Source organism: Larus michahellis, chromosome 6 (genome assembly GCF_964199755.1).
Source record: "Larus michahellis chromosome 6, bLarMic1.1, whole genome shotgun sequence".
NCBI classification, from domain to species: Eukaryota; Metazoa; Chordata; class Aves; order Charadriiformes; family Laridae; genus Larus; species Larus michahellis.
This window is the reverse complement of record NC_133901.1, coordinates 59052974-59071594: the sequence shown is the minus strand read 5'-3', so window position 1 is coordinate 59071594 and position 18621 is coordinate 59052974. Positions and strand designations below refer to the sequence as shown.

Here is an 18621-nt window from a genome sequence, read left to right as displayed (position 1 = left end):
ACTCTAACACTGCTCATTAAGGGAGTGCCTACAGTTTAATGGATATTGCTGCTAGAGATCTTCCCTCCCCCTACTATTTGGTCAAAATTATCCTGGAAGCGTGGAGTCTTATGCTGAGACTGCCTGCAAGGATGCCATTTATCTTGATGGCGGGGTGCTGTGCTCATCTATTCCCTGAAAACCAGGCTGACACTTGCTCCCTGTAAGCCACCAAAGAGCGTGCAGATGACATGCTAGCAGCTTCAATCACTGCTGATGAGGAATGGCAGGGACTGGAAGCAAAATGCTCAGTGTTTGTCACCAGTGCTGTCCCTGTCTGCTGTCCCAGCACCCTTCTCCTTCAAAAACCTTCCTGTACCAAGTAATGAAAAAGGGATACTAAGGTATTCTTGCTTAAGTGTTATACTGAGGCTCCCCATTTCTTTAGATGTAGCTTGATATTTGTGTGCTCTGAACTTCAGTAGCATTGCTAGGGGGAAGGAGGGTGGCTGGACTTGCCAATTACATCTTTAGGGGGACCTTTGAGGAGCCTTTTAGCCTGTGCCGGCCTACATCTGCCTTCACTGAGAAGGTTTGTTTGCATTTACAGCAAGAAATCAGCACGTGCCATGCTGCTTGGAGAGGGTGGAGACCCCCTCTCAAGGCAGGGGATTCTGCAGGCCAGGGGATCCGTCCTTCTCCATCCAAGAGACAGGTGTCTGGTTGGGACCTCCTTGTGGACTGTGAGACGTGGTGCCTAGCCCTGAGAGGGTGGCAGGCCTCTGCTGTCAGTCTTTGTGAGCCAGCTGCTCCCTGTCTTCTCCTTCATCCTGGTGGACAAGCTGACAGCTGAAGATAAGGGTCTCACAGGCTGGATCCAGCCCTCCTCCCCAACCACCTGCTCCAGGAGGTTACAGTAGGATTTTCTGATGGAGAGGAACTCAATGTCCCCAGTCTGTCCCCTGAGTGCCATTGTGTGCCTTGGTGGCTCTTTGAGGAGGTGATGCGTCCTGCTAGAGGGCAGCATGGCATAGTCACACCACTGCAGTGCTTGTACGCTGTTTGCTAGGATGAAAGACCATGTCTGGCTCCCCAGGTTTTGCCCTCCTGTGCTCAGCTTCAGCTTGTAAGCCGGTCATTTGAAAAGACAGCAGGCAGTCTCCTGTTCTCTTCAGATAACGGACGCTGGGAAGATGGTGAGAGCAACCCCAGTACTGCCCCCAGCTCCTTTCTGATCCTACCCACGTGGTTGTCCACCTCCCAGCTTTAAAAGAGGTGGTTCGTCTCCTTTTGGAACGTCATGAAGTTTTGTCAACATTTGCTATAAATAGTACCATGGATCTTTGTGCCCAAAAGCATAATTATTAGGCTCAGCTCACTTAAGAACATGATACTGTGGAAAAGTGTCTTCTGGGAAGAGTAACTTCTCATTTCTTTTTCAGATCTATGTCATTGACAGTGCAGATAGGAAGAGGTTTGAAGAAACGGGTCAGGTAAGTTACTTATGCCCAGCTTCCTTTGAAGTAACTCAGTGCTTCTGAGTGCCCCTTGCTCACAAAAGTTAGGAAAATGATTTTGTTGTTTATGAGGGAAATTTGCATTTCAAGAGACTTGCCTTTCAACATCAATGCAGATTATTTTGGTAGATGTGAAACAAGGAAAATAGGTAGCCTAATTCCGTTTAAATAGAACGGTTTTCATTAAAGTTATACAATAATAGCAAATGGAGCCTAATACTGAAAGCAAAAACTTCTCTAAGTCCTTTAAACCCTGCCAAACCAAGACCCTGCGGAATCCTATTTTCTTATTTACAAACTTGAAATGGAAATCATATTGACTTGATTGTCTTTTGGATGTAATTGAAAAAAAAAAAAACACTAAGAACTTTGTAACTAGGACTGCCCAGAAAATAAGATTTCCGTTTTGCAAAGTTTTGATGTTTTGTAACGTTTTGTATTTCAGGATGGAGCAAAAATAGGACTTTTGAATTTTCTTTTGTAAAATTCAGAAAGTGACAGTGTCCCAAAATAGCTAGCAACAGATTTACCCCCCAGATTTAGTTTAAAGGAAGATTTAGTTTAAAGCCCTCCGTTCTGCCTGATTTGAAGAAGCCGCTTGATCTTTTACTTCTTGAGTATTATGGACACACCCTAACAGCAGAACTGCTGGTTGTTCTGGGGGTGGGGGGAATCTTTCCCCTCTTGGAGATATTTCATTTTATATCATTAATTAAATATTCATTGGGAGAGAGAGAGGAAGTAGAAGCTTAGAGCACTTGCCTGAGTCAGCCTGGACCCCTCATATTTCCACAAACACTTTTGGTTTCAATAAATCAGCCGTGTCAGATGAAAGACCTATTTTGTTGAAAAATTCCCAGCCAACTCTGTTTATAACTCCATTCTCTCGTCCTGGTTTCCAAACCAAACATTGCTTTTGGGGGGATGGAGTCAGATTTCCGCTGCAGTTTAGCATCTCCCCGACTGCAGTCTAATCCAAAAGTTTCTAGCCAGAGGATGAAAGATGTTAGGATTGTATCTGAGAGCATGAGACCTTTCCAGCTAAACAAGGAGCCCACAGAAATCTCATGTACTCATCTATCTGCAAAGCCAGCAGTCCCTACAGGTTCAAGTTCTGCTGGGTTTGTCGTATGTTCACGTCGGGAAGTGATTTGAGACTGTGTGCTTGTTTCACATGAGGCCATTGCACAACCCTAGACATGAAGTATTTCAGCCATCGTTGATCCACTGCAGATTCAGATTTGAGCTATTAAAAGAACCTCTTTGAGTCACCCAGTTTTGAATGAACAAACCCATTTCTCAAGATGCCACCCAACGTGTGCTGTGCATATGGAGCTCAAATCCAGCTAGTAGAGCTGATCTAGCTTGTCTTCAGCTAGCCAATGCCTTCAAAAGCATCAGCACTTTCTTGTGAGAGGGAGATTTTCATTTCTGGGGGGGGAAAAAAAGTCCTCTCCCGCTCAAATTGCAGTGTATAAAACTTGGAACAAACCCCTGAAACTCATTATTAGCAAGGATATCAGGACTGGTGTCACCAGCTGCTCAGGTACAAATGCCAGTCAGGCAATAACTTAAGACAGATTCCTCATTCTGCCGATCTACATGTTTTTTGCTGTTTCATCAGTTTTGGTCTCCTGGGAGCAGGGACTGGTAAAACACAGAGTTGTACCCTTTAAGGCAACTGCTAATTTCAGACCAAGATGAAGATTTTTGTAACCTGTAATTGGAAGAAATAGCTTTTGAACCTTGGGCAGAGATGATTGTATACATTTTTGCTCTCTTATAATAAGATCTAGGTTTCACTGGAACACTCTTCCCGTATTTGCCCTAAATATATTTCTAATTAGAGACAACCACTGGTGGTTGAAGGTTTTCTTCCCTTCCCTCTCTCCATCTTCCCCCCAACCCACTCCCTTGTAAATGATATAGGAGCTGGCTGAGCTTTTGGATGAAGAAAAGCTTAGTGGAGTCCCCGTGCTCATATTCGCTAACAAGCAGGATTTGCTGACGGCTGCCCCTGCTTCGGAGATTGCCGAGGGACTGAACCTACACACAATCCGGGACAGAGTGTGGCAGATCCAGTCCTGTTCAGCTCTTTCAGGAGAGGGAGTACAGGTGAGGCTCTGGAGAAGGCTTGCTGTGCCAGCAGGCCATCTGTAAGAGATTGTTGGCTGTTGATCTGCAGGGTGGGGCTGGACCGGCTTCCTCGCAAAAGGGGGTCAGCACAGCCGAGCCCTTGCAGCGCAGAACGCGGGGGGCATGTGTCTCGTTGCCTGTGCAAAGGGAAGGGGGAGCTGTGGGCTCTTGAGATCTCTCCATCCCCAGGAAAGGGGAGAGCGATTGCTTCTCCACCCAGGACCCCTTGGCTGGGCCACATGAAGACAATGATTTATTTTAAAGAGACTGCTGTCAAGTTAATAATTTTCACAAAACAAATCGTCTTTTACTATTAACCCCTTTGACTGTTACAAGTGTGCACTTTAGAAATCTGATTTAGCTTTGCTACTAATCTTGTTTGGCATTTTACTCAACCCAGGCACCAGAGAGAAACCGATCAATTTTTTCTGATCCAAAGAAACACAAGAGTTGCACACAGGGCAAAGACCACTTCTAATGGCAGCATGTGGGGCAGCAAAAACCCACTGAGGGCGCTGAGCTGTGTTCCTGTGCTGAACTGTAATAGCTGTGTCTGGGGCTTCTGTGCTGTAGCCACTTCCTGCAGTATAGTAGCTCTTTGTAATGTAAATGCGACCTAGGTTTGTTTATTTCACTCTTAGGCTTTCCTGAATTAATGAAATATTTGCAGTGCTCACAATCTGAGCAGTCAGGAGTACTCCCTTCACTGGTATTTAAAGAAACAGAATGGTGAAGACATTTATCTTCATTGCAGATTCAGTAAAACCTTATTTGCAGATACTGCAGAGCTGTTCAGGATAGTCAGATCTCAAGCTGAGTATGAAGAGTCGCACAAGCAGCCCGCAGTACTGAGTGGGCAGTAAAATGGCAGATGAAATTCAGTGTTGACAAGTGCAAAATAATGCACATGAGGAACAACAACCCTAACTATACTCATGTAATGATGGACTCAAAATTAACTGCCATTACTCAGAAGCAGATCGTTGGGAACAGCAGGTTACTGCTCATCAAAGGCCAGAGAGGAAAATCAAAAGCTAGAGAATGATCGGAAAGCAAACAAGAAACATTCCAGAAAACATTTCTTTTGTAGCAAGATAAAGGCATGGTGGGCCTATACCGTACCTTGAACATGACATTTATTTCTGCCTCTGCCCCATCTAAAAAGATTTTAGTAGTAGCAGAATCACAGAGTCCAACAAAAAATTAGGCTGAAGGGTCTTCAGGAGATCTTTAGACCAACCTCATGTTTAAAGCAGGGATAACTATGAGTCTAGAGGCAGTTGCTGAGGGCCTTGTCCAGTCAAGTTATAAATATCTCCAGCCATGGAGATTCCACAGCCTCTCTAGGTAACCTCTTCTAGTACTTAACTACCCTCATCAGAAAAAATAATGTCCATATATCTGCTCAGAATTAGGAGAGATTTGAAAATCCTCTGGTGAGAATGATCAGTAGCACAGAGTGGCATCAGTACACAGGGATAATAAGTAGATCAGGTATTGCAGCTTGGAAGGTAGGACAGAGAGTGGGAACATCTTCAGGATTTATAAAATAAGGTATAAAAATGTCAGATAGACTGTATGTTGTTTTTCATATTGCTAGAGGAAGGGCATTCCTAATGAAATAATGAGACAACAGCTTAAAAATAAGTGTTTCTTTGTCAGTTGCATAATTAAATTGTGGATCTCATTGGTACGGGATATTGTGGAGTCCAAGGGTATCAGTTGGTTCAGAAAAATACTAAGTGAATTTCTGAAAAAGAGATCCACAGGCAATTAACTGACCACTGGAGGCAGCTTTTGCATGAGGAGCAACTTGGGCTGTGGACAGGAAGGAAAGAACAGAGCAAGGGAGATTTTTTTCCTACATGTTCTTTCCCTTGGCATCCAGAAAGGGGATGGTGGCCTGGACGGGCCATTGGTCTGACATAGTACAGCAGTTCTTCTGATTTAAAATTCTTAACCTGATGTTTAGACCTCAGCATAGTAGGTGGTGTCCTCCAAAAGGCCTTTATTTAGTTAGCTAAGGTACAAATTCAGCTGAAAGGCTTCAACTCTAACCTTTTGTTTTCAAGTGGTGGTGGTAGAGGGAAATCCGTTCCACAATGGCAATGTATATTCAAGTCTGAGGAAATGTGATCAAGAAAGTGAGGCTGCAGTTCACAGAGTTGCAGCCAGGTATGGGTCACCTTCTTCCCTCCTCTTGTTTATAGAAGTCCAAGTTAGCTCTCCAGCTGCAAAGGGGCAGTGAAGTGGCAGATGTAATTCAGGGACACGTGTTGGATGTGGAAGAACTAAATGATAGAAAGCGGAACTTCTCTGTTTGTGAGCTTTGAAAAATGCCTCTTCTCAAGCTGATCTGTGGTCTCTCTGGAGTGACCTGCGCACTTCTTTGTTGATAGTGCTTTCTTACTGTGCCTTCTCCTTGAAGTACAGTGCATCCCTATGCATTCAATAGAGTAAAGTACATGGTCCAATACCCTCTACTGGCGAAATGAAATCTGCTTCTGCATTCACTTCCAGGAAATCATAGAATCATTTAGGTTGGAAAAGACCCTTGGGATCATCGAGTCCAACCATCATCTCCACTCTACAAAGTTCTCCCTTACCACCACATCTAAACGACTCTTAAACACATTCAGGGATGGTGACTCCACCACCTCCCTGGGCAGCCTGTTCCAGTGTCTGACCACTCTTTCTGTGAGGAATTTTTTCCTAATGTCCAGCCTAAACCTACCCTGTTGCAGCTTGAACCCATTCCCTCTTGGTCTATCACTCATTACCTGTGAGAAGAGACCAGCACCAACCTCTCTCTACAATGTCCTTTCAAGTAGTTGTAGAGAGCAATGAGGTCTCCCCTCAGCCTCCTTTTCCTCAAACTAAACAGTCCCAGCTCCTTCAATCGCTCCTCATAAGATTTATTCTCCAGGCCCTTCACCAGCTTCATTGCCCTCCTCTGCACTCACTCCAGCACCTCGATACCTCTCTCGTATTGAGGTGCCCAGAACTGGACACAATACTCAAGGTGTGGCCTCACCAGTGCTGAGTACAGGGGGACAATCACCTCCCTCCTTCTGCTGGTCACACTATATCTAATACAAGCCAGGATGCCATTGGCCCTCTTGGCCACCTGGGCTCACTGCTGGCTCATGTTCAGCCGCTTGTCAGTTAGAACCCCCAGGTCCTTTTCAGCCAGGCAGCTCTCCAGCCACACTTCCCCAAGCCTGTAGCGATGCATGGGGTTGCTGTGGCCCAAGTGCAGGACCCAGCACTTGGCCTTGTTGAAGCTCATACCGTTAGCATTGTCCCATCAGTCCAATCTATCCAAGTCTCTCTGTAGGGCCTCCCTATCCTCATGTAGATCAACACTCCCGCTTAGCTTCGTGTCATCTGCAAACTTGCTGATGATACACTCTATGTCCTTATCAAGGTCATCAATAAAGATGTTAAACAGAAATGGTCCCAACACTGATCCCTGAGGGACACCACTTGTGACCGGCCGCCAGCTGGATTTAACTCCATTGACCACCACTCTTTGGGACCGCCCATCCAGCCAGTGCTTGATCCAGCAGATCGTATGCTCATCCAGGCCATGAGCCGCCAGTTTTTCCATGAGAATTCCATGGGGGACAGTGTCAAATGCTTTTCAGAAGTCTAGGTAAACAATGTCCACAGCCTTTCCCTTATCCAATAATCGGGTCATCTTGTCATAGAAGGAGATCAGGTTCGTCAGGCAGGATCTGGAATGGAAGACAAGAGCTAAATAAAAATATTTGCAGGCCTATATATTTTGTTCATCATGCTTATCTAGACAAATTAATTTAGATGCAGGCCAGATAACATCCCGCTTTGTTGACCGCAGTCTTATTGCCCTAAATACTGCAGCTTATTCCATAAATGATTATTGCAGGAAGGTCAGGGAAGTTGCAAACTCTCTACAGCTTATAGAAAAAGAGCACTTACATTTCTCTTCTGCCATAAGTTCAACCCTATCAAATCAGTCAGGAAGAATGCCAAGCTCTCCCTTTCCTTGGAAATTCATTGGAACAGAAGTGGTTTGGGAGATGGCTTTCAAACAAGGGTTTTAGCTGCAGCTGGATCAGCCCAGGAAGAAGCAGCATCTTCAGTCCTGGGAGTCTAAGGAGAGGTTAACATGCTCAAAATTTAGGAGAATCAAAGAAGAACTTGTTTAAAGAGTGATATCAAGAAAGATAGTTTTGAGGATCGTGGTACACGGTATCTCTACCCGCGGCTCCGAAAGGGAGCTCTCTGTGTCTAGCTAAATCTCAGGTCACTGCTTTAAGGACTTCTTTGAGAAATGACAATGAGTGACAGCAAAATAAATGAAGACGTGGAAGCATCAGGTATTCAGAATGAAAGCCAAGGAGCGAGCACGCTAACGGTCACTGCTGATGGAATATATTAGCTAGAGTAAAATTGGAGACGTTGCTGACGGATTTTGCAAGGAAGAGCGGTGGCATATCTAGTACTGAGCACATGCGGGAAGAGAGTTCATAGGGGAAGATTTTTGTGATAGCTTGAAGGAAGAGCAATGAGCAAAGATAAATAATGCCAATACATGAAGGAGAAATAGTTTGAAGGTCATTTAATTAGTTTAGCTGCTAGCACCATGGTGTATAGAATTGGGTAGTTAAGACTGGGGATTTCAAGGTTAATGAGATTAGATTATGGTTAATAGAATGATATAAATTTAGAGAATTTAACTATTATTTGAAATGGGTTATTTAATAAAACTGTTAATTAAGGAGGGAATCCATATTGTCATCTTCTCTTTTAAAATTAACCATGGGGGACTCAGGAAAAGGGGCCCAGCAATGTCCTGGGCAGGCTCAGAAGAGAGGTGACTGGGTTAACTGGAAACCCCACGTAGCGTTCTCTGGAAGGCAGCTGGTAGCCCGTTATGCCAGCTGAAGACTTCATTACCTCCTGACTGCCGACTGTAACCATGGGCAGCACTTGTCTTGTTAATCAGACTTCATGGTGCCATTGAGGGAGAAGTGGCATCCCTCATGCTTAGAGGCTTTTTCAAGCAAAACGTCTGCTTGGTTCTGATTTTATCCCTCAGCCCTAGTTAGGAAAGCAGGAAAGCCTTTTCTCCCCACCGCAGCCGTTTGGGCTCTGCCCCTGGAGCAGGGTTCTGCACCAGTTTACACCGAGACGCTTGCGCAGGATACAGCAAGCGAGGGAGGTGGTTGCCCATGTCAGCAGAGAAACATAAGGGAACTGTTGCCTCACAAAGGCTCTCTGGTGCCACATAGACTCTCCTGGTGCCACATAGACTCTCCTGGGGTTGTGTTTTGTGACCAGATCTCCAACTGTAGTCCTTGGCGTGCAAAAGCTGTGTACATTCTACCCTGGCTGGCTGGGGTGCGGTGAAAGCAGGCAGGACTCCTCTGCTTTGCAGCCTGCCTTCTTGCTGGAGGTGTTATTTTGGGGCCAGGGTGCGTATGAAACATGACTCAAGGCTTTGGACTGGTCCGTGCTCTGCAGCTTGTTTCTTGTCTGAAGAAAGAGTCTCCGATCAAGGCAGCAGGAGCTCAGCCTGCCCTGAGGAATCATCCTCCAGAACGATGCTACAGCGCATTGTGTCCAGAGTCTCCCAAGCATAATGGCCCTCTGGAGACCATTAAAAGCCAGTGGAACTGAGAGTAGCCACTAAACTTCTCTAATTTATGCCAGCACTGGTCTGGCCCAAAGGACTGTGGGAAGGGCTGAGCCGCCTTCTCCTCCCTGGCTGTTTCAACCCAGTTGAGAACGAAGCCCGAGACCTAAGTTACGCTGATGCTGCGATTCAGCACTTTCATAAGGGCAAGATTCAGAACAGGACCCCCCAGCAATGTTGTGTCCTCAGAGCTCGGTTTTGTCTTAAAGATGTCTTAGCCAGGGCAGGCTAGATGGGGATCTTCCACATCTTAACAAGGTTCCAGGGCTACTTGTAAATGTGGTTTAAACCAATTTTTGATGACTGCAGCTCTCCTGGGGCAAGCAGAGCCGGTGCTTGTTGGGGAAAAGCAGCCATGTTTCCAGATTACAGGGCAAAGTCTTGTGATTTTTAAGCAGGGTAAGGAGGGAGTCTACAGTGCTGCATCAGGGATGCAAGGTCTCAGAGGACAAAAGAAAAGCTTGCACCCAGGCGAAAAACAATGGATAATGTACTTGTGGGAGCCTGTAAAAGCCAGCCTGTATGATGACTGGAGGTACAAAGAAATGACAGATAATGAAGGCACAGTCCTAGCTGTGCAGAGGGAGAAGAAAGTGACAGTTAAAATAACGCATACCAAAAATGCTAGAGATGGAGAATTTTGCACTTGCCTGACCCAATTTGTTATGGCAGACAGAGGATTACATGAAAGGATTAAGCTTTGCTGTCCTTAAGGTCACGTTAGGGGTCACAAGTTTGTGGCCTTGCCTGATCCCTGTCTTGCAGGGGAGCAGAAATCGGGAGGCTTTTTTATGGGGTGGAAAGGACTTGTTCGCTGTGTTTGAAGTCAGATTACTTCACTCCCAATAGCTGCAAAGCTGATAATGCAGAGAATAAGCAAGCAGTGGGCTAATCTCAAGCAGGACTTTTTATTTCTCTCGGGGAAGGCTCTACCAGTCCCTTCCCAAAGGGCATTAGAGTACAACTCCCTTGGCACAATAGCAGATGTGACTGCAGCAAGGCGGGGTTGTGCCAAGCAGCATTTCTCTGCAAGGAGCATTATCCTCTTCCCTGGAGTTCTCTCTCTTTGCTTTGGTAAAGTTTACTAGCTGCTTGTTAAGGAGCTAAGAGAGGCAAAGCTGAAAGATCTGAAATCTTTCCCTGGCTAAGTTTTCCCAGGGTTGACTTGAGGCTGGAATACTAATATTGTATCCGTCTGTATCCTCAGAGTACCTGCCAGTGTTTCTGTGTCTCAACAAAGCAGCCCAAGGACATCTATCAAGATCTAAATGTTACTGTAGGGATTGTATTTTCTGCACAGAGCCGTCTTTTAAGCATGCAGATATAGGGACGGAGTGTGTAGGGACAAAGGATGACAACAGTTGACTCCTTGTGGACTTGACTGTTTCAAGCATCGTTTCCTCCTTCCTACACGCCTTCCCCATAGCAGCTCTTTGTGTTTGTAGCAGCTTCCCTGGGTTTCTCTATTTTACCAACCCTCCGTCCTGCTTCAAACCTTAGGTAGAAAAACTGCAAACGTACCTTTTAGTTCCTTTTGCTTTCCATTGCATTTGCTATTCTCCAAAACATCTGGGGACGCTGCAGAACACATGCCCCCGAGAAAGTTGCACCAGAAGCTCTGGATGTAGCTGCGCTGCTGCTGAAGATGAGGAAGGTGTCTTACACGTACCTCTTTGATACAACACATGTAGAGCTGAGCATATTCATCTTCCCTTCATTGCTGTCAGGCAGGGAGATATTTACAATTAAAAGTGATTTTTCCTGTCAATTAACTCATGCCAGAAGAGAGTTTTTAAATTTTATTCCTGCTTTAAAAGTTTGGTGACCTACTCACGTATTTCAAGCCTGTTTGGAGTTCACCTTTCCTCTTGCGTTTTGCTATGTCATTCTTTTGCCCTCGTTACATGCTTGATGCAGCCAGGCTCCCAGCCATGGTAAATCCCATCATAAACTCCGCTTTATGACCCTCGCCGCCCTGGTGCTGAAATGGTCTGTCTTTCCCCTTCCCGAGCTCCCGAATGGCAGCAGGCAGAGTTTTAATCACTGTGAATTCAGGTTGTGGTCAGATTAGGTAGAAGATAGGATGCATGTTTGTTGTTTTGCAGTGATGTATTGTTTCTGGGATTACTGTGCTGAATAGCAGAGGGTGTCAGCTGATATTTATTACTTTAAGCTGTCTCAGCTGTTCTGGTTCAGCAAATAAACCTACATTCAAAATGAATGAGGAGCTCTGCTTGCCTTGTATGCTATGATGTGTGCAAATGTGATTATTGCTTCCGAGGCAGGGGAAGCTGAAATCATTGTGGGAGCATTTTTAGTTATTTATTTATTTTTACTCTTTGCAGGCAATCATGCAGATTTCTAAAGCACACAATCAAGCCAAAGGCTTGACACCTCTCCTCCTAGCCCCATTGTTAAGCCCTGGCATTCCTCATGCTGGGAATCGCTCGCTCCCTCTCTCTCTAAAGTGATAAGCTTTAAACCACGCTATTGATTGCTTAAGGCATTACATGTTTTACACCTAGGTTATCAGTGTTATTGAAAGGGGAAGACACAAAGCTACTGGGCCTTAAAATGAATCTACCTCTCGTCTTTTCCCATTTGCTCTGAGGATTTCAGACAATTTGTTTTACACTGATCTCTGCTGTGGAGATAAATAAATGAAACTGGAGACATCAACCCTCCCCAAGGTTAGAGTTAGAAGTGTTATTAGTGTAGGGCCTCACGTGCACCCCAGCACAAGCTGGGCTCGCTTATTCTTTATTTAACGCAGCAACAAGGGCTGATTTCAGAAGTTGCTGCTCCCCTTCAGATAAGAAGTGTCACATAGCGCAGCTATCAAGGTGAATTGGTATTTTCAAGTGAGAATCTCTCCGCTTCTGATTAAGCCCTGAGGACTCCCCTCCCTTCTCTCTTAACTCTTTAGCTCCCCTCCGACGTGGCCACCACCTTCGTGGCTGAGGGGCAACATGGATGCATGGCGATGGGTCTTGGCTCACCGCAAGGGCCTGGCTGTGCTGTGCCTTTGGCCATCTGTCCTTGGGGCAGCTGAGGTCCTTGGCAGCCTTTTGGTGGTCTGGGGACAAGGGCGTAGGAACCCAGCAACACTGCTGCCGTGGGGCTGGCAGCAATGCTGGCCCAAAGGCTCTGACCTTTTTTAGGGTCTAACTATTGTTGTAATGATGCAAAAATGACCAATGAAATCCACCTCCCCAGAACTCTAAGGTGATGTTTGCCTAATTTCCGGACAGAAAGATGTGCTGTTGTTCCCCTCTCATCCGCAAAACCCTACCTGCCTTCTTTCTGCCCCAAGTCTCCCTGTCGGCAGAGATGCCTCGTAGGCAGGGTAGAGGTAATGGATTTGATGGGACACAAATACGAGGAGACTGTCCATCTAGTGCTCCATTGTGCACGTGTCCTAACAGATAAGTGACAGGAGCAGATAAAGTGTTGCTTTGCCCTTCAGTAGCGTATCCCATTCTGGGATCTCAGCAATAAACTCACAAATTGAGTATTCACAGCAGAAATGCTACTGGTCCTGCTCACAGTGGTCAGAAAAGCCACGCACGTGTTTTTACGGAGATACTCCAACGAGTATATCAGCCTCTTAAAACATGACCACATTGCTTCTCAGCGAACCCCTGTGAGGTTCACAATGGGGTTCAGAACCCATTTTCTGTGGGGACCCTGAGGAACAGGGAAGAGTCCAGATGCAGTTATTGCAGAGGCTTTCATGGATCTGGATTTCAAGGCTTGCAGCTGAGCAGAAAATTAGAGCCGTATTCTTAATAGGGAGCTGACGGTATAACAAACAGCCCCCTAAAATCACAGTCTCAAAGATAAGATGACTTGCCTGAGGTTACACAAATCATCTGTAGCTGAACCTGGAACTGAGCCTTCATCTGCCACTGACGTACCTTGACTGCAAAGTGATCCTTCCTCGAAGGACCTACGCATAGCGACATGATGAGACGATGATACTTTTTATGGCCAGATGAAAGATTTAATAACCTCTGTGTGACAACATCTACTGAGCAATGGAGCGCTTGTTTTTTTACCCACGGCGTTTTTGGACGCAGAGGGCAGGCGGGGGGTAGATGAGGAGGCAGAACACGGTGCTCGCAGAATGGCGGTCGGGTGGGATTGCGGGATTCCTTTTCCCTTCGCTTGACTAACATTACCTTTCTCTGTCTGAAGGACGGCATGAATTGGGTGTGCAAAAATGTCAATGCTAAGAAGAAATAAAGCATTCTGAGCTGCATGGAAATGGAGGAGCGGTGGGAGCAGAATTCTAGCCTGAAAACACTAATTTGCTGCTTTCTGACCAAATGTTTTTCCATCTGTGCACAGCTACAGCTGTTAAAAAGAAAAAAAAAAAAAAAGAGAGAAAAAAAGGGAACAACATCAGTTAAAACCTAAAACCTACTGCTGGATTTGGAACTTGACCTGCTCTTTAGTATCGTTTTTTATCCCAATAAAGGAATTATATATTTCCTCCCTATGCATAAATAGTATTAAATGTCTGATTAGCAAACAAGTTTGTAAGCAGAAGCAAGACTGTGATTCAGTGTGGAGCAGAGGGAGTGGTGAGTTACTGTAGTTGCTTAGATGCATAGGACCTGCCCTATACGTGCGGGTTTGCGGTTGCTGAGGACACGCTCAGGTGTCAGTCACAGCTTCCCCTCAGTGACAGATAAAATGCGGTTGTGTTACCAATTGTGGGTAGTTTCTTAAAATAAAGCTGCTAAGGAGTCATTTGTGTAATGAGGGTAGAAGACTTCCACATATTCCTATAGCCATAAAAGAGGAGTTTGATCATAACGAGGCACTGTTGCATTGCGACACCGCCGTAGAAGGGAGAGAGGGGTTATATGTGTATAATTGAAGCTCTTTACAGTTGGAATAATGCAGGATGAGCGTGCCTAGGGCTTTTCTCGCAGCTGAAGGAGAATTTAGCCCAGCATTTCACCTTGAGCCAGCAAAAACATGGTTCCTACGTTCAGTAAGTTCCATATGTGAGATTAGTCTTGATGTTGAACAATCCCTGTTGATTTTCCCTTGATGTTAAGGCAACTCTGCAGCAAAATGCAATTAAGTCCATGATTACTTTCTAGAATGAGATACCAGGTCCCAGGTTTCCTTTTTGAAATGTGCAAAATATATTCTCCTACCCCTCCCTTCCTCGTCAGGCCTTGCTCAGCCCTTCAGAGCACATGGGGGACTGCCCCGTGGGGGGGCTGCCTGCCCAGGATCTGAGCTCCCACCAGCCCGGTGCCGGCTGCGAATTGCCGTGGTGGAGGGTGAGGAGCCTGGTGAACGGCAGATGGGAAGCGCCCTCTAAAAGGAGGATTCATTCTTCCCTGAACTGGCTTTCCTCTAAAAGGATGCAGTTGCTGAAATAGGAAAGAGAATGTGTTTTCCACCTCCTCATCCCCGATTCAAATCTAGCCCCAGCTGACAGTGAGCAGGAGTCATTAGCACGCCAAAGCAGCCATGCCCTCCGTGAAGCGAGCTTGGTGACTCCTGGGCCAGTTTCTAATGCACAGATGGTAAAATAATCCCACTGCCCTGCTTGCCAGCTTTGTTTGCTGCCTGCCTGCGAAAGGCCAGGGAACGACTAGGGACTGCACTACCCCTTCCACCTCTTGGAGAGGGACCGGCGGGCAGTATGGGGAAAGCTGCGTGTACTAAAGCATGTGGCTTTACCACGCGTCAGCAAGTTGACTCATGGACCCAGGCAGACGGCTGACACCCCTGGAGCTCCCAGCACTTTGCTCCTCCCTTCCCCTGGATGTCTCCAGAAACATCTGCACCATACGTGAAGCAGCCCCTGTCCGCCTACGTGTTACAGCCTGGCAGATTAAAATCATCTGGGGCTGATTCCGGGTCCCCCCCATACATCAGGACGTACAGTAGCGGTTCAGGGGTTGCTCTGCCTGTAGTTCAGCTGTCTTTGCTGTGGCTGGGCGCAGAGGGACAGCTGGGACAGCAACTGCTTTAGTAATCCAAGTTTAATCTGCCTGCGTCCGTGAGTCAGCACCCTTTGAGTGCATCTGTCTCCGGCACTGAGGCAGGACATGCGTGCCGGAGTAGCACTGCCTTGCTTTAAAAAACCGGACGACTGGGAGGGGGAGAAGAGCAGGCTCAAGTGAGCTGTTAAGCAATCGCTAATGACACTAAGTGACACGGCTCCGGCTTTGCATGGATTGAGTAAGGAGTCATAAGATGAGGAGAGATGTTCATTTGAACATAGCTCGTTCAATGACTCCTCAGCTGCATTGGTGTATCAGGAGCCCTGGGAATCTGAGCACCACATGTTCCTGGGTCAGCCCAAGGAGCAGAAATGCATCCCGGCGTCGCCCTTTCCTTGCGATTAATGCATTTGCATGATGCAAGCGCTGTAAGGAATTGCAGCCTTTCCTTGAAGGCACGTGTTGTGCTGGCGCAGTGGCAGAGCTTTGTGGCAGATCCTCCCAAGCTTTGGATTTACCCGCGCTGCACTCCAGGTGCAGAGTGAAATGCTGGGGTGTCCCTCCTCTGGCCCAGGCAGGGCAGAGCGAAGTCCCCCAGGGGGCTCGGCCCTCGATCCTTCTCACTTGCGAGGGAGCTGATGTGCTGCTTCCCTGCTCCCTACACTTTACCAGTGGCAAACTTGCCCTGTGAGTCCCCAGCTGTGCCGCAGTTAGCCTTCTGCAGCCAAAAAGCATCCGGGAGGGTAATTTGGTTTTTATAGGCTCACTTTGGTTAAACTTGGAAATGTGTGTAGAATAAACATACAGTAATTTTCCTATCGCTCCAGTTTGGAAGGAGAAATTGCCTTACTGAACTCAGGATCCGGAAGTCTTTGCTGGCTCATTCCTTAGGTTTGCGTGTAGCTACACGAATTGGTTGCATGCATCTGTACCAGCCGGAGCTTCACCTGTAATCCAGTCGATTAATTTGGTTTACCTGCGCCAGGTAGTGAGAGAGGAAGACCGTGATAGAGCGAGCTGTGCCGGGAGGATGGAGGTGGAGGGTTAAAATGACCATGACTGAAATAAATCACCCTGCAGCGATGGCTGTAAATGCTCTTTGTATTGTAAACATCTCTCTGTGCATGGACCTGGTGAAAATGTAAAAGGATTTGAGGTTCTGTTCACTTGCTGCTCGTTATCCGAATGCATTTACATCTGCTGTACCTTCCGCAGGGCTCTTGTCCCTGGGCAGTGCCTGGATAAATACCACCTGTAAAACTGGCTGGGGCCAGCCAAAAACACCTGCCACCGTTCAGCGAAACCCCTGCCCCTCTCCCTTCAGCTCCGGTTTATGGTAATCGCGTACGCAAGGCTTTGTCCTTCCAACTCTGTCTGCTTCGCCCTCCTTTAAGTGCAATTCGGGAGAAGCAAACGGGCTCATTGGTATGGGTGGAGCTCTGCCACACGTCGCATCGATTCATAGATCTTTAAAGCCAGAAGGGACCGTGATGTTCCTCTCTCCTGACCTCCCGCATAACACAGCCCATTAAACGCCACCCTGCCGCTGCCGCGGTGGCTCGCGGTTGAATTAGAGCACCTCTGGTAGGAAGACACCCGGCCTTGATTTAAAGGCTCGGCGTGGCAGACAGATCCACCCCCGGCCTTGAGAAGTTTGTCGCGGGGGTTAATTCCCCTCCCGCGGGGAGGTTGTCCTGCTTCACTTCCACGTCACTGAACCTGGTTCTACCTTTGCGATAGACGAGAGGCGCCTCTCCTGCCCCTTTGTGTTCTCCGGAGGTGATGGAGAAGTGGAATTCTCCAAGGGCACATCAGGGAACCTGGGTCCAAGCCCTTCCTCCAGCCATGAGCGCTGGGTGTCGGGGCTCGTGTCCTCCTCGGCTGCGGCCGCGTCCCCCCGCTGCGGCTCTGGTGGAGAATGTCTCTCCTTGCCCCCGGAGAATGCTCACCAAAGCCTCATGCCAACCTTCTCCTATTTTTCCCCCTACCAGCACTGCTTCTTGCACGCTAATGACCTTTTTCTCTGTCGAAAATACAACTGGTCACCAGACCGTTCTTATTGAGCGTCCTGGGATGAGACCAGCCCTCTCGAACTCGCCCCCTGCCCCTCGGCGCTCCCTCTTCCCCAAAAGCAAAAGAGCAAAAGGTGGCGGCTGCTGCGTTCCCTGGGCCGGCTGGGGCCACACAAGCTCTTTCTTTTATGTTCCCTTTTTGAATTTCACCAAAAAGGGGGTATTTGCAATACCTGGTCATGTTGTTACTCGGTGTATCGTTTAGATGTCTTTGTCAAAAAAAAAAAAAAAAAAAAAAAAAGAAATAAATTAAAATTTAGTAGAAAGACAACTCTGTGTTTGGGGGTGATCCTTTTTCTTCGACAGGCTCATTTTTCCAGCGGCCGGTCGGGAGCTGCCTCTTCCCGAGGAGCCGCCAGTCAGTCTGCGGAGCTGCTCTCCCACCGCTCCCCTCCCTCTCCCCGTCGGAGGCGGTCGCCGGTGCTCCAAGTGATCAAAACTGCTGGAAGGAGCCTCTTCCCCTCGGATTTTTCGCTTGTCCAAAAGTATGAGAAAAGCCAGCCGGCGAGAAAGGCAAACTTCGGGAGGATCGTCTTGTTTCAAAAATCATTTCGTAGGTTAAAAAAAAAAAAAAAAAAAAAAAAAAAAGCATGTCATGAAACACATTCCCCGCTGACCTGGCAGGAAAAGGGAAGAAGAAAAAGAAACGCAGGGAATTATCTGGGTTTGGTTCAGTGAAGCGGGGTTTGGAGGGGGAAGCAAATTCTGGGGTTGTTTCTTTCCAACTAATTTGCCTCATTACTGTTCCTGCAACACCGGAATGAGCCAAAAAGTGAGAAACTGTTAGAGCTCTTTAAAGCATCAGCTCCCTCCCGGCACGGCCAGGATGCCTGGAAGGCTGTCAGAGCTGCTGGAAAAAAAACATTATAGATGGTCACACTTAATTTCTTTTCTTTTCTTTTTTTTTTTTTTTTTTTAAGGCACGCTTTATACCGAGTCCCGCTATTTTTCTCAGCAACGTAGGAAATACTTTTTCATCTTGTTTGCCTAATGGATTGGATGTGAAAAATATTTCTCTGGCAAGTGAACGCCCTGAGGGTTGTTTGACTTGTCAGGGCGTTATGTATCGGCCCCCGTGGCCCCCGGCCCCTGCAGCCGCCGTGCTTCCCCTCTCCTGTTGCTGTTTACGGTGGGACACGCTGTAATTTATGGCCAGGCTGTGTGTGACCTTGCATGTGTCTGCGCGGGCGAACCACCGCTCCCTGCCCCGCACAAGCCCTGCTTTACGTGCCCATGATGAATTTAGTGCTCCCGAAAGGACGAGG

At 47.1% G+C, this 18621-nt stretch overlaps 1 protein-coding gene across 2 annotated transcripts in view; it reads left to right on the top strand.

The window, feature by feature from the left end:
* Positions 1-18621, top strand: part of ARL3 (ARF like GTPase 3) — a 33317-nt gene that overhangs the window by 14062 nt on the left and 634 nt on the right. Inside the window, exons 4-6 of one of the 2 annotated variants that reach the window (XM_074590286.1) lie at positions 1422-1472; positions 3426-3611; positions 17663-17909. In XM_074590286.1, coding sequence (XP_074446387.1) covers positions 1422-1472; positions 3426-3611; positions 17663-17909 — 484 coding nt within the window. Of the gene's footprint in view, positions 1-1421; positions 1473-3425; positions 3612-13509; positions 17628-17662; positions 17910-18621 lie in introns of those variants that run through there. The other variant, XM_074590287.1, reaches the window with a different exon arrangement.